The sequence below is a fragment of the Macrobrachium rosenbergii genome, chromosome 29 (genome assembly GCF_040412425.1).
Source record: "Macrobrachium rosenbergii isolate ZJJX-2024 chromosome 29, ASM4041242v1, whole genome shotgun sequence".
NCBI classification, from domain to species: Eukaryota; Metazoa; Arthropoda; class Malacostraca; order Decapoda; family Palaemonidae; genus Macrobrachium; species Macrobrachium rosenbergii.
Genome location: NC_089769.1, coordinates 26,410,717 through 26,426,960, shown reverse-complemented (window position 1 = coordinate 26,426,960; position 16,244 = coordinate 26,410,717). Strand labels below are relative to the sequence as shown.

Genomic DNA, 16,244 nt, shown 5'->3' with positions numbered 1-16,244 from the left:
TTTTAGGTCCCCCAGGATGCTGTCCATGAGCCGCTGGAAGGTAAACAATAGTTCCTCAGCCCGAAGGTGGAGAAGGCGAACACATAGGACCCGGGGCGTGATGATGGCTGTCTTTGGTATGTCCTCTGGCGCAACAGGTACCTGGAAATAAGATTTAAGAAGGTCCAATTTAGTGAATATTTTGGCCCCGTGAAAGGAGGCCGTGAGGTCTTACATATTGGGCAGAGGGTAGTGGTCAACTCCGTTGCAATGTTGAGCCGCCTGTAGTCGCCGCTTGGGTCTCCAGGAGCCGTCCGGTTTCTGCACCATGTGGAGGGGGAGGCCCATGGACTGGAAACTTTCCTGCAGATGCCCATCCGTTCCATCTCCGCGTATGCTTTTCTTTACTCCTGAAACGCTGAATTTAGCCTGCGGAACTTCTAAGGGTCCTGTAGTCGGGGCCCTTTACACTAATGGTGGTATATGCCGTGCTTGGCTGGGGCCCCCGGGACTTTGCGAAGCTGTCAAAGAAAAAGCACCTCAGGGAACTCCGACAGAATGTACAGACTGGTGGGGGCGGCGGCGCTGATGGTGGGTCTGGGTCCCGCCGTTAATGGAGAGACCGGCCTGAGTCGGTACAATCGAATGCAGTGAACGCCCAAATCGACTACAATACAAAATATACAGAGCTAAAATCGGCCCCCTTGGCCTGTGGGGAAGAAACATGTGATACACGATGAAGTCCCAGGAGTAACTCTGGCCATAAAGATGGAATGATTAAAATGGAGCCTGGTGCCGTGGAGAGGATGGGGTTCCGTTGGCGGTCACCAAAGAAAGGAAGCTCAGCGGCTTATTCTGGTGTCTGGTTGCACTATCCTCTCTGGATGCTGGGAAGACTGACTTAAAGGCTCCTGTGTCGACCAGCATCATCCTGCCCTGACCTGGTGGGACGCTGGCGTAAAAACCTACTGTTTTTGAGGCCCTGGGTTCTTCCCGCCTGCCATGGCTGTTTGTCCTGCTGGCCGCCGCCGCCCGTTTTGAGCGGTTGAACGAGCAGGGCGGCAGGCAGTTTCTGCGTCCTTTCCGGGACCACTTGTGGAAGCGACTTTAGCGCCCGGGGACCACCGTCTTGCTGTGGTTCGGTGGGCGTCTGTTGGCGATGGCGTTGACGGGGGTGCTCTGTCCTCTTCAGGCTGGACGGAGCTGACCGGCTGTGTGGCGGGTTTAGCCGGATGAAGCTTGGCGGAGTCTGTGAGGTGTTTGCTCTGTCTCTGTATGAGGTCCTCGACAGGCATGGTGTAGCGGTGACGATCTGGTTGCGTCTGCAGGGAGGGGAGTTGGCGATCATCCGAAGATTTCCCCGTATGAAGCTTATCTCCTGCCGCTTGTTTGTTCCACCCAAGACTGGTGTTGACTCTGGAGATCTCAACCCATGCCCCCGTCTCTGGATTGAGTCCTGGGCGTGGATTATTGCAAGGTCGATGAGGATGACGGGACCTGGGAACCGTGGGCAGGGGCAAGCTGAGGAGGAACTTTTTGTGGTGCTGTATGTGGGGTGAGTGTTTCCCGCGAGATGAGTTTTGTTGTACCACAGCCTCGGAGGGGCGTTGAGCACTGTGTCGGCCTGTCGGTTTCGTCCGATGACCGGGGCGATTCTGAAGTGGCTCTCCCAACTGGCAGCCACCTCGATGGGTTCCCCTGCGCGGCGCTGGCGGTGGCTTTTGCATGGGCGTGGCCCGCGATTGTGTTGCCCTACCACCGTGAGGAGTGTTGGATCCGCGCTGATGGGGAGTTGCCCGGAGGGCGTCGATGTGGGGTGGCGGCGGCGCTGTGGCTGGGAGGTAGGTAAACCTCGAGTCCGCGTGACGACCGTTTAACTGGTCATGAAGGCAGGCATATCTGTTTTCCCAGGCTGTGGCTCCTTTTGACCCCGTGCTGGAGTGGGAACTTTTTTCAGAAAGCAGTTTGGCGCGTGGTGGTTCCTGCTGGAGGGGTGGTGAGAGGCGTGACGAATCATGTCAAATACCTGGTTACAGCGCGTGTTTAGGCTGGAACCAAGGGAGAAATCCTGGCCAAGACTGATGTCACAGAGCAGGCTGGGGCTCCGGGATACTCCGGGTCCGCCACTGAGGTGTCAAAGAAACGAGCAGGTAAAGGTTATGCTGGGGTTTCTGGGTCACAGATCCTGGCAAGGCCCTGGTATCTTGCACCCGACTGTTCGCCGACTCCGTGAGAGACAATGGAATTTTTCTTGCCGGGAGGTCGAAACAATAAACAATAATATGAGAGGTGGCGCTGCTGTCAAAGACCATCGTACCCCTGCTTCGTGGAAGAAGCGTGAACCAGATGGCTGGTGGTCTTGATGATTGTGAATGAAGAAACATGTGATAACAATGCCGTGACATTCGTATAAATACCATAAAGTAAAAATGTTAAAATGCGTGACCTGGCAACTTTTGCTGAAGACTAATGGGCTTGGGAAAACGTTGATGATTTGCACCAGAAAAGCAAGCTCAGCGGGGACTTAATTACTGGCGTCTGTCGTCAGCTGGAGGGGCGCCTTGAATCCTGGTGACTTTACAAAACTACCGGTTGCCAGCTAGGTGAGGGCGCCAACAGTCATAAAACCTTTTGCTGGCTGGGTCCCCAAGACAACAACTTTTCTTGACCTTTGAGGACTTTTTCAGGGGCCGTGGTGTGCCTGAATCCCGGGGATGAAAATGATTTGTAGGAGTTTACCATCCCAAGGAACTCCTGGAGATGCCTTGATGGAGGTGGGTGTTTGTAGAACTTACCCACTCTTTGATGAAGAAAAGATGGATGATTTTAATTACACCTCGTGACCCAGGAATTCTGCTTTCTGGACGCCGAAGGTACACTTGTCAAAACGGACGACGAGGCCGTTTTCTTGGAAAAGCGCTGGAGGACTGCTTTGATGTGCCTCTGGTGTTATTCTGTTCCTGGAAAATATGAGAATGTCGTAACTTCATAGCAGACCTGAAATTTTAATCCCCAGGATGCTGTCCATGAGCCGCTGGAAGGTGGCCCCAATAAGTTCCTCAGCCCTAGGGTGGAGAACAAAATCGAACACATAGGACCCGTTGCATAGGCGTGATGATGGCTGTCTTTGGTATGTCCTCTGGCGCAACAGGTACCTGGAAATAAGATTTAAGAAGGCCCAATTTAGTGAATATTTTGGCCCCGTGAAAGGAGGCCGTGAGGTCTTGCATATTGGGCAGAGGGTAGTGGTCGGGCTCCGTTGCAATGTTGAGCCCACCTGTAGTCGCCCCAGGGTCTCCAGGAGCCGTCCGGTTTCTGCACCATGTGGAGGGAGGCCCATGGACTGGAGGCTTTCCTGCAGATGCCCATCCGTTCCATCTCCATGAATGCTTTTTCGCCTCCTGAAGGCTCTGAGAGGGAAGCCTAAAGCGGAACTTCGCATGTGTCGGGGCCCTTTAGTCACTATATGGTGGTATATGCCGTGCCGTTGGCTGGGGCCCCGGGGACTTCGCGGCTTCCGTTTTGGTTCAGGGAACTCCGACAGAAGGTGTGCATACTGGTGGGCGGCGTGCTGATGGTGGGTCTGGGTCCCGCCGTTAACGGGAGAGACCGGCTGGAGTCGGTAACGAGGCGCTACGCCCCACGTCGACTAAAGGCCGGTGCGCCAGAAAATCGGCCCCCAGGAGTGGGGTTCCTTCGTCCGCGACGATGAAGTCCCAGGAGTAACTCTGGCCAAGGATGGAGATCGACAGGAGCCTGGTGCCGTTTGAGGATGGGGTTCCGTTGGCGGCCGTCAGGAAGGCGGCCGGGTCTGGTGTCTGGTTTTATCCTCTCTGGATGCTGGGAAGACCGACTTAAAGGCTCCTGTGTCGACCAGCATCATCCTGCCGGAGACGGTGTCGCGGACGTAAAACCTACTGTTTTTGAGGCCCTGGGTTCTTCGGCTGCCATGGCGGCCTGTCCTGCTGGCCGCCGCCACCCCCGTTTTTGAGCGGTTGAACGAGCAGGGCGGCAGGCAGTTTCGGGCGTCCTTTCCGAACCACTTGTGGTAGCGACAGAAAGGGGACCACCGTCTGCTGTGGTTCGGTGGACGTCTGTTGGCGATGGCGTTGACGGGCTGCTCTATATCCTCTTCAGGCTGGAGCTGAGCTGACCGGCTGTGTGGCCGGTTTTAGCCGCTGTGAAGCCTTGACGGAGTCTGTGTGGTGTTGTGCCGCCTCTATGAGGTCCTCGACAGGCATGGTGTAGGGGTGAGCGATCTGGTTGCGTACTTCGGGAGGAGTTGGCGAAGGAAGATTTCCCGTATGAAGCTTATCTCCTGCCGCTTGTTTGTATATACCCAAGACTGGTGTTGACAGGAGATCTCGACCATGCCCCAAATATCTCTTGGATTGAGGTCGTGGCGTGGATTATTGGCAAGGTCGATATATAGCATAGGCGGCCCGCTATGGCGATGGGCAGGGAGCAAGCTTCGAGGAGGAACTTTTTGTGGTGCTGTATGTGAGGGTGAGTGTTTGGTACTCGCGAGATGAGTTTGTTGTACACGTCCTCCGGAAATAAAAAAACAGCACTTGTCGGCCTGTAATAACATTTCGTCCGTGAGGTCCGCGATTCTGAAGTGGCTCTCCACCCTGAGCAGCCACCTCGATGGGTTCCCCTGCGTAACGCGCAGCTTTACAAAGGTGAGGTAACCGCGATTGTGTTGCCCGGCCGTCCTGTGTTCAGGGCGCTGGTGTGGAGTTGCGGGAGGGCCTACAGGGGTGGGCGCGGCTGTGATGGGAGGTAGGTAAACCCGGAGTCCGCGAGGTCGCGTTTAACTGCATGAAGGAGGGGATATCAATTCCATGCTTTGCTCCTTTGACCCCTTACTGGAGTGGGGTAAATTGAAATGCTATTGAAAATATTATCATAAACGCCGTGTATTTTATGCTAAAATGACGCTGGTGGGGTTAAACAATAGTCAGCACGCTCAAACGCTGGTTACAGCGCCGTGTTTAGGCCGCTAAGGCGTTTTGGAGAAATCCTGGAGCCAAGACTGAGTCGCCGTGTGAGTCCGCTAATGGCTCCGGGATACTCCGGGGTCACCACTGTAAGGTGTCAAAGAAACGAGCAGGTAAAGGTTACTGCTGCTTTATTACAGATCCAGGCGGCTTATATTGCGGCCGACTGACGCCGGGCCATGAGAGACAATGGAATTGACTGTGACCTGAGGTCGAAACAATAAACAATAATATGCAGTGAACTGAGTACAAATTACAATACAAAATATATAGAGCTACAATATAGATACAGTCTTGATGCCTGTGAATGAAGAAACATGTGATACACAATGTTGACATTCGTATAAATACCATAAAGTAAAAATGATTAAAATCTCGTGACCTGGCACGTTTTAGGCGTGACTAATTGAGCTTGAAGAAAAATTTCACCAAAGAAAACAAGCTCAGCGGAGACTTAACACTCAATAACTCGCCGAAAACACTATCCTGGCGCGTCATTCGGTGACTTTACAGGCTAACAAGACAAATGGTAACTTTTCCTCCCATTCATGTTCAGAATTGTTGCACAATTTTCGTAAGCAACTCTTTAACACTTTCTGGAAACGTTCAACAATACCCAGTGACCCGGGGTGATAAGGTGAGGAAGTTACAAGTTTGATACCTAATTCTTTCATTTTGTCCCTGAAATACTTAGACACAAAGTTAGGCTACTGCCATTACGTATCACTTTGTATAACGCGAGGCAGACCAAACCTAGAAAAATAGCTCAACAAGCGTTTAACTATGGTTTTTGCATTACTGTTTCTTACGGGGTTAGTCTATCGATGATTGTTAACAGATAGATATTCCCTCCCTAACTTCTAGGGAAAGGCCCGACCATATCAATAACAACATTCTCAAAGGGTTCGCCTACCGATGGAATATTACATAAAGGAGCCCTGGGGATTACCTCATTAGGGTTACCGGCCATTTGACATTCATGACAACTTAGGACATATCTTTTCACGTTACTTCTCATCTTAGGCCAAAAGTACGTCCTACTTATGCACTTAAACATTTTATTTACCCCCAAACGTCCATGATCATCATGTGCTAATTTCAAAATTAATTTGCGAAGCTTCCTAGGGATCACTAGTTGTTCGATAATCTCCTCTTTGCTAATTGACTTAGGACGAACATAACGACACAGAATTTCGTCTTTTAGACAAAAGATTTCCTTACAAACACTGTCGAGCTCATCATCCAGCTCAAATTCAAAGATTCGGGTTAGCGTCTCATCCTCTCTCTGTAACTTGACTAGCTCATCCTTATTCAAAATGTTAATGCCTAACCCATCGCAGCAACTACCGCTTGAAACCACTACATCGACTACGTCTACGTCATTACCTTTGACAGCTACATCGTCAGCTTGGCTAACACTGCCAACACCAATAGTCGGTCTTCTCAGCCACACTCATGCTCAGATCAATTATACCGCCTCTACCACACCCGTTCGAATCCACGAACAAATCATGACCGTAGTCTACATCTGTATCTAAACCTGACCTAGTTACTACTAATTCAGGAACTGGAGTCTCACTCAAAATAAGATTCACACACTTGGCTGTAGCTAAATCATTACCGACAATTATGTCAACGCCATCAACAGGGAAATTGTCTACAACTGCTAGTTTTACTTCTCCCGACACTCCCCGACTTTTTAAGTTCACCTCCAACAAAGGACAAACAACACAAGTGTTCGGAGACCCACCCAACATTACTTGTTCTTTTATACTAATTACCGGCCTCGTTGGCACACTGTCTCTTCTAATGAGGGAGAGAGCTGCTCCGGTGTCCCGAAGCAAAACTACTATTCTCGACTTCCCTCCTTCGAGAGAAGAAACTACACCTTCAGACAGAAACTCTCCCTAAAATTTCCTAGTTTCTTTCATAATGTCATTCACGCTTGATGAAAGATTATTCACTAGAGACACTGGTTTCTTAACATTTTCCCTTCTACACAATTCCTTGATAAATGACCTTTCTTATTACATCGCTAACAAGTTACCTCGGAACTACTAGATGTCCCTTTATTCTTACAAAAGCTAGAAGTATGACCAGGTTTTCCACATGCATAACAATAGTAGTCACTCTTACCTGTATTGCTACAACTATTACAGGAATACTTACTACGTTGTATTCTACCTGTCAAAGCACCACTTTTCTTCTTACTCTCACTTAAACTGAGTTAGACTGTACTCATCTGCCAACGTAGTTGCATCTGCAAAAGATTTTTCACGCCTATCTTCTACATATAGCTTAATCTCTGGGATATGTTATCATTGAAGTTTTCTAGCAAAACTAAGTTCTTGAGATCATCAAAATTATCAGCTTCAGCAGAAGTTAACCAGTCATAAAAAATCTTTCTAACTTCTTTCCATACTCTACATACGCACTGCTCTCGTCCCTTCTCAGACTTCTAAACTTCTTGCAGTACGCCTCCGATACTAACCTGTATGCACTAAGAACAATTTCCTTCACAACATCATAATCCCCACATTCCTCCTCAGACATGCAACTATACACAGAAAGTGCCCTACCATGTAAGACCGACTGTAAATACAAAGTCCACATATTTTTTGGACAACCTACTCTTTTCATTAAATATTTCGTTACATCTTCCTCATCAAATTTTGGCACTAATTTCCACGCTGCACCCATACCTAAATTATCAACATCTTCATCGTTCAATAATGAATTACTACCTTGTGTGCTGCCTGACAGACTATTATGAGAACTTCGCCTTAACCAAGCGATTTCTAACTCATGTTTACACTCTTTCTCTCTTTCTTCTCTCTCTTTCTAGCGGCAGCTTTCTAATTTCTCCTTCAACTGCTCTTTCATCTCTCTCGAACTTCTCCCTTTCTTTCTTTTCAACATACTCGAGAAGAGCATCACTTTCCAGACCCAGAAGCCTACACGACTCAACCAACTCTTTCATTAACTGATTCATTCTGCTTCATTCTATATCCTCCCTGTTTCAATTGGTTATGGTGTTGAAAATACTGGCCAGGTCGCCAATTGTCACGATCCAAGAATCGTTCCAGGTTCTTTCAAACTCTAAACAATGATGTTTCAACACCAGCAATTGAAACATGGGAAATAAATATAAAAAGAAACTCTCACAACACTACAACACGGTTATTCACAACCTTATTTACAAAGAAAATGAAATGTTGTTTCCCCTTTGCTCTCAATCAACATAACACTAAACAAAATAAATCTAAGCAGTCACAGATAGGGGAACAGGTTGCAAGGTAGAGCAATCTTAATACTTAAATGGTGTTTTGGTGAGTTATCCTTTCATGGGTGGGGTTTCAGCTGAAGACATGATGCTGGCACGATGACCTCGGGCTTGAAGACGTCACAGAAGGGCAGCTGGGAATTCAGCAGAAATGTTGTTGGTATGATGACCATGGGCTCGTAGACGTCACATAAAGGGTGCCTTTAAGATGGTGCAAATGGAGGGCAGGAAGGGCTGAAGACTCGTCCTTGCTACAGGCAGGAAGGGCTGAGTACTTCACATTGTCACAGACAAGAAGGGCTTAGCAACTACCCCTCCACACAAGCAGGAAGGGCTGACTACTTTTCTTCGTCACTGATATGTAGCTCGCTGCTTCACCTCGGCTCGAACACGGAGGGGTTAGGGACCTCTCATCACAAGCAGGAAGGGCTGGCTGCTTCTCTTCGTTTCGGGCAAGACAAGATTTTACGGAGAAGAGTAAGGGTCATCTAAAGGGGATGCTCCCATCAGAACCTTGCTTTGTCTGACCTCTGAGTGCCCTCTCTGTCTGTCTGTCTATATCTCTGTCTTGGGAAGTCTCTTCTCGAAGCTTATGGGTGGAGCTAATGACAACAGACAATCGTCATTCCTATATAAGTTTTTTATTTTCTGCACAATGATTGGTTCCTAATAACTGGCCCTTTCCGGTCACGCCATAGAAGATTCCAGATCAAATTTTCTGCTGCAAGGTGGATTGAACTGTGCCATGTTACAAAGGCACGGCATGAGATACCACGTGGTGTCATTTCCACAAGGAAGGGTTTTCATTGCTCGCTAATTGTCCACGACGCGTTGACAACAGGAACAGACTGGTGAGCAAACACAGGAAGCAGTCACGTCTTGGAAAAGAGATATTTCTTTTCAATATACTTCATCATTATTGCATCTACCCATGACATCCAATCATCCCTGGAGAGGACTTGGTGTTCAGGAGACTGTGCCAGTCTGGAGGTAGGGCTATCTCCTACTTGGCTCACCAGACAGTAAACCTGTGGGCAAACCTGGTGCTGAAGAGGAGGGATGCTGTCCTGAATTGGATCAACAGGTCTGTAGGTCCTGAGTTGACATTGACCCTCAGGAATGGACTATTGCTTGGTTCTGCCTCTCTCTTCCCCAGAGAGCTGGTAGACACTGCAGTGGGCAAGAGATGTGCTGAAGACAACGACCGCCTTGTCCCGGACCTGGTTCATCTAGGCCCAGGTCTCTTGCTGCAGCAGCTTTCTGCAGAAGGGGTCTCCCTCTCGCAGCAAGAGGCAGTGAACCTGGAGGTCACCGCTATGGCAGCTCTCCAGGCAGTCTCCTGGCTGGATCTGTTGTCATTCACAGTATCCAAGGTTGCTGCCTCCTTAAGTCCAATCATCCCTGGAGAGGACTTGGTGCCAGTCTGGAGGTAGGGCTATCTCCTAACTGGCCCACTAAACAGCCAACCTGTGGGCAAACCTGGTGCTGAAGAGGAGGGACGCTGTCTTGAATCTGATCTCCAGGTCTGTAGGTCCTGAGATGACAGTGACCCTGTTGCTTGGTTCTGTCTCTCTCTTCCCCAGAGAGTTGGTAGACGGTGCAGTGGACAAGAGATGTGCAGAAGACAACGACTGCCTTGTCCACCAGGCAGTGGCCAAGACCTCCGGGTCTTCAAGTGGCGCTGTGGACCGACCCTCGGGTCAGGCTAGTACTTCCAAGGCCCCTAAGAAGACCCAGGCTTCGAAGGGCACTCTCAGGAACACCCAGCCTTCTTCTACCTCTGCCAAGAAGGTTATGCAACCACGCCCCTTTCAATCCTCTTTCCAGTTGGGAAAAGGGGGCAAAGGTAAGAATTCCATCTCCTTACCTACGTTTGAAGCTCGCCAAAGGATCTTGCACTCAGGGAAGAGGTGCAAACAATGCTGAAGAAGAGCTGTAGAAGTTGTGTCAGATTGGTCCCCAGGTTTTTACAGCCGCATCTCTCTAGTAGAGAAAGCCTCTGGGGGTTGGAGACTGGTCATAGACCTCTCTCCCTTGAACCACTTTGTTCGCCAGACTCAGTTCACAATGGAAACGGCACACTCAGTGCTTGCTTCCATCAGGGAGAACGACTTCATGCTGATGGCGGACCTGAAGGATGCGTATTTACAAATATCCATCCATCTGTCCTCTCTCAAGTACGTATGCTTTATCCTCGGGGAAGCAGTATTCCAGTTCAGGGTATTCTGCTTCAGACTCTCGACTGCTCCCCAGGTATTCACGCAAGTATTCACCCTTGTGTCAGCTTGGGCCCATTCACACCAGATATGTCTTTTGAGGTATCTCGATGACTGGCTTGTCCTGGCGAACTCCCGCTCGCTGTTGCTCTAAGGACAGATATCAACTTCTCGAGTTTTGCTACAGCCTAGGGATTGTAATAAATCTCGAGAAGTCCAATCACATCCCCAAGCAGAGGATAAAGTACCTGGGCATGCTGATAGACACAGTAGCAGCAAGTCTTTCCCTCGGACTCTTGTATCAGCAGGTTTCGGAAGGCAGTGCAGCTGTTCCTGCCTCGATGGGAGCAGCCAGCTCGGCAGTGTCTCGTCGTCCTCAGTCATTTGTCGTCCTTGGAGAATCTGGTCCCTCATGGGTGCTTTCACCTTTGTTCTCTCCAGTGGAGAATGAATGAGTTCTGGTCCCAGGCTCGAGATCTTCAGTCCTTTCTCATTCCTCTATCAGAAGAAGTAAGACAGGACTTGGATTGGTGGATGGACGACAGGAACCTTGCAATAGGAGTATCCCTGCGTACTCCACTGCCCAACATGCTTCTCTTCTCGGATGCATCGACCGAGGGATGGGCCGCACACCTGGGGGAGTTGCTGACTTCGGGAGTGTGGAACCGAGACAACACACACCTTCACATCAACATCCTGGAACTCAAGACAGCATTCCTGGCCCTCCAAGAGTTTCAGGATCGAGTGATGGGACACTCAGTGGTGTTGATGAGTGACAACACCACAGCAGTGGCATATGTCAATAAGCAGGGAGGGTCTGGTATACCTCCTGCTGCATCAGTTGACAATGCAGGTGCATGAGTGGGCAGTAGCTCACTTGATAGAGCTGTCAGCCAGATACATTCCAGGCAAGAGGAATGTAGTGGCAGACAAGCTCAGCTGCCAGAATCAAGTGATAGGGACAGAATGGTCCCTTCACTCAGACACTACGGAGAGGTTGTTCAAGCTGCGGGGGCTTCCAGCCATCGACTTCGCCAACCGGCACAAAAGAAAACTGCAAGTCTTCAATTCCATCATGCTAGACCCCTGGGCTGCTGCAGAGGACACATACCAACAACCTTGGGACAACCTTGATGTCTGTGCCTTCCCTCTGTTTTGTCTGATTTGCAAGGTGATCACCAGGGTGTTGATCGCCTCCGAATCTCAGGATGATTCCGGTGGCTCCCAAATGGCCACAGGCCGTTTGGTATCCCAACCTGCTAGCTCTGCTATCTGAGACACCAAGAGAGATTACCCCCTGGCACAACCTTCTGTGTCAACCACACGAAGAGCGGTACCATCAGGCGGTGCAGTCCCTGTGTCTTCATGGCTGGAGACTATCCAGCATCTCTTACGAGTGAGAGGCTTTTCTTGCTGCGCAGAAACAGAGATGTCTGGATACCTCAGGCAGTCCTTTGCAGTGGTATACCAAGGGAAATGGGCCATCTTCTGTGGTTGGTGTCATAGATGGGGTCTCTCTATGGTCAGAGCCGCTATTCAGCAGGTCATGGACTTCCTCGTCTTCCTTCGCCAGGAGGAGCTCCTCTCTGTTTCAGCTGCAAAAGGCTATAAGGCTGCACTTGGTCTGGTCTTGCACATGAAAGGAGTACACATCTCCTCCTCTCTGGAGATTTCGCTACTGATGAGAAGCTTCGAAAGGTCTTGCCCTCCCAGGCACCTCAGGCCCCCTGCATGGAATGTGATTCTCGTTTTGAGGAGCCTTACTTGTGCACCGTATGAGCCTTTACAAGAGTTGTCAGACAGGGATCTGACCCTCAAGATCGTCTTCCTGCTTGCCCTGGCATCAGCGAAGAGAGTAGGTGAACTTCATGGACTTTCCTTTAATGCTAAACACTCGAGGGGACGGGGATCAGTTATGCTTGACTTCATCCCAGATTTCGTAGCAAAAACTCAGAACCCATTGGTCTCTGACTTCAGGTTCGAGTCCTTCACAATCCCCTCCTTAGAGAACTTTGTTGATAATGATCCAGACAAGATGCTACTTTGTCCTGTTAGAGTGCTGCAGTGCTATCTTAAGAGGACTTGACATCACCGACCTGAGTGTCAACAACTCTTTGTTAGTACTGGCTTGGCCAAGAAAGAAGTGTCCAAGAACACGATTTCTTTCTGGCTTCGTGAGATGATAAGGAGAGCATACGCTACAGTTGGAGATGACAACACCGGTACATTCTGCCGGAGAGCTCACGAAGTCAGGGGCATTAGTCCATCCCTCGCATTCCGGAAGAGTCTGTCAGTTCCTCAGGTACTGAAGACAGGGGTGTGGTCATGACAGACAAGTCCTTGGACACTTTTTCACTGGGACCCACGTTGGCTGCTCAAATAAGTTGTGTAGTTTATCCAGCTCCTCTAAGAGGACAGGTAGCATCTCGCCTAAGGTGTACGGTTATGGAAGTGAGAGTGATTGCATGAGTGACTGGCCTCTCTTCCTCCTCCTTTCTTGCCATCCTTCGATCTCTTCCTTCGGGCAGAGAGCAGGGTTTACGCCATCACATGCTGGAACTGGCAGCTGATGCAGGTAAGTTTGCAAATCGAGCTTCCGTTCTGTTTTCTACCTTAGATATATAGAAGCAATCACACGCCTTCCTCTAACAAGGGGAGGAAGGAGACCCTGACATAAGTCAAACCCAATGCTTATGCTGCACAGTAATTGCCTTACTGATTCACCCTAGCCCGCTATTGTATGAGATTACGATTCTCTCACTCATTCAAAAAGGCCTAGAAGTCTGACAATTGACCTTGCAGTTGTAACACTTCATGCAATATGTCAGGGGTATGGTACTCTTCCTTGCTCTATCGACCAGGAAGAGAAACCCAGGTGTGGCGAACTACAGTCATTTCAGAGACTCACTCAGATTCCTCCCACCAATAAGTGAGTCTGGCTTATTTAAAGGACCAAGGGTTTGTATATTGTGTAGGAACAAATGACAATTTTTAAAGTAATTTGTATTTTTCCTAACTATACAAAACCTGAGGTCCTTTACAGTTTTATGCCCACCTCATGCCACCCCTAAATCTGATACCTGGGCCGAAAGGCAAATTGGAATGTTTACATCTGGGCAGGAGGGCTCCCGCCTACTGGACGATAGTTAACTGCCTAACCACCTTCTTTGAAAATTTAACGGCTGTTCCAGCTTCGCTGAAAGTAATTCCTTATGTAAAGGACCTCAGGTTTGTATAGTTAGGAAAATTACAAATTACTTTAAAAATTTGTCATTTTAAATTAACTGACCTTAAAGTTTGCCTGGTTTCATGGTTTTTTAATGTACTGTATATTTAGCCCTGCCTATAAGGGTTAATAATAACAACTTCACATTTTAAAGATATAGATTTTTTTTTATAAACAATTTTTTTTAACAATAAGTTTCATATATAACAGCACATTAATTTCCATACTTTGCCTTCTTTAGAGCCTCACTAATTAGCTCAACATTTTACTGTACCATACTTAAAAGACTGTTCGGTGGGTGAAAATATTGGCTTTGTTCAATGGAGCAACTTTTATCTGTGATCTAAATACCATTTCACTTAACAGTGTTTAAAACTGAAATTAAACACTTGGAATCACTTTGTAGTGTGGCAGTGAGGTATCTATAAATAACCAATCTATAAATTACTGATAAAGTGGCCTTAACTGGAATGATTTGCAGTCCAGATAAACCTGTGAAACAAGGCAATGAGATTCTCTCAGTGGCTCAAAGTTATATGCCAAACACTTCAAGAGATACAACTTTCACCATTTCTCAGCAGTGAGCCTTCAAGTTATTGTTAGCCAATATTCTCTATCTCACTTTGTGAGGAAAAGACTGATTGACTGATTATGGGTGCTAAAACTGGCATCACAACATCTTGGTTATTGATGCCGAGAGAGGAAAACAAAAAAGCAAATTTTTACCAAAATGGTTAGCTATTGCTGAGTGTTCTCAAATGGCCTGCAAAAAAAGTACTGATCTTTCTTCATCAATAAAATCAAGATCCAGGAGAACTAAAAATGGGACCTCACTTCAGTATCAAACATATTAATGAGGAGTTCACACAGTCCATTAAAGCGAGGTTCCTGAAGGCAGATTTGATCATTAAGAAAGTATTCTTTACTGGCTTTGCAGCAAGTTGTAAGACACTGTAAACAAGCTGTATGATAGGCAAGCTGTGTGACACAGAGTGCATTCTTCCAACTTCCACTAAGTGTTTACTTACAGCTCTACACTGGAATGTTGAAGTGAGAGCTCTGTCAAATGGGATGGTAGAGATTGCCGTAGTGAGGGAAGACTTCCCTGCCTTCGAACACACCTTTCTGCTGGTTACTGATTGTTATTCAGGAGGCCTTACCTCTATGTAGCAATCAACTATGGACTTATGACTTTAAAGGTTACTATTTTCAAACTTATTCTTACTTTCCCTTGAGACAGCTATTATTTTTTTCAATAACTGTGTGAATTCACAATTTATTATGGGAAAGATGCAGAATGATATTTAGCACTTCAACTTACCAGACACTTAGGGTCTGGCCTTCTGACAAATAACAAAGCCTGATAATTAACAAAGATCCTATAATATACCATACAACTGGTACATTAATTCAAGTCACTAAAATTACATCGTGTCTACAAAATACTTTAACAGCCTACCAGAAAATCATCATAACAATGTAGCCGATAAGTATAGAAGTCTGATAAGTTGAGGTGTTAAAGTTTGATTAAGTCGAGGTGTCACTAGTGCAAAATGAAATTATTAATAGTTTTTAACAATAAGTGGTAAGGAATTTTTGTGTGCAGATTTTCCAAGATCGATACACTTGAAATATGGAAAATTACATAATCATAGTACAATATCTCTGCCACTCAGTTATTTAACATATATTTGATAAATGATGTAAGTAATTGTCATGACTGGCAAAATTTCAGTACAGTAGTTGAAAACCTTCCAGAGCCCTCAAGTTTTTAGCTTAAGACCAGGGCCTCTCCACCATTGTTTCTTGTGATTAGTCCTCCACTCCTTGCAGCTTCCAAACACTTTTTCTTTACCTGAAGAAGTCTGAAATTTGAGAAAAAAAACCAGTTTAAGAAATGTTACTGCTCAGTGTAAGGGTTCTAAAATTTCTACCAGGGAAACATTTAAAAGGCCTAACTCAACTTAAAAATCCAAAATGGCCCAGTAATTTTAAAACATAGCCAAAGGAACCAAAAAATAAAAGAAAAGTTTTTAATCCATCACATGTATGCAATATCATTGTATTTATTTAAAGTGCACACAACAAAGATACAATGAAATTTTTATAGTTTTTATACTCTAAATGAAATTCTCAAGCATGAACCAATCAAACCAAGTAATTTGGAAAGTAAAATTTAGGACTGGTTTCATAGTAAAAATATAACTGTAATGGGCATTTTTAATGTACGTACACCATATACTAAAGCTGTAAAAATTCAGTAACCTGGAAAGAACAAATCACCTAGACACCAAGGTTCTGATAAGGAAAGGGATATTACTATCTTCCACAGAGTTTTCTTTAAGTATAATCTGTTTGACTCTCATCAGCATAACAGCTTCAAGTCACTCACTCACTGGATAGCAGAGAGTAGTTAACTTCTTAAATTTTATACTTAATACACTACACATGCATTCAGTACTACCTTCTGTGAACAACAGTCTCTTGTGATATTTGTAAAAAGTCCAATAAGTAGATGTGTTCAAGGAATAGCCAGTGGA

At 46.9% G+C, this 16,244-nt stretch overlaps 1 protein-coding gene across 1 annotated transcript in view; it reads right to left on the bottom strand.

Moving 5' to 3' along the window:
* Positions 1-13,848: 13,848 nt before the first annotated feature.
* LOC136854685 (intraflagellar transport protein 81 homolog) overlaps positions 13,849-16,244 on the bottom strand; it is a 45,836-nt gene continuing 43,440 nt past the window's right edge. The window contains exon 15 of the mRNA XM_067131281.1: positions 13,849-15,569. Within this exon, the coding sequence (XP_066987382.1) occupies positions 15,476-15,569 (94 nt within the window). The 3' untranslated portion in view covers positions 13,849-15,475. The remainder of the gene's footprint in view (positions 15,570-16,244) is intronic.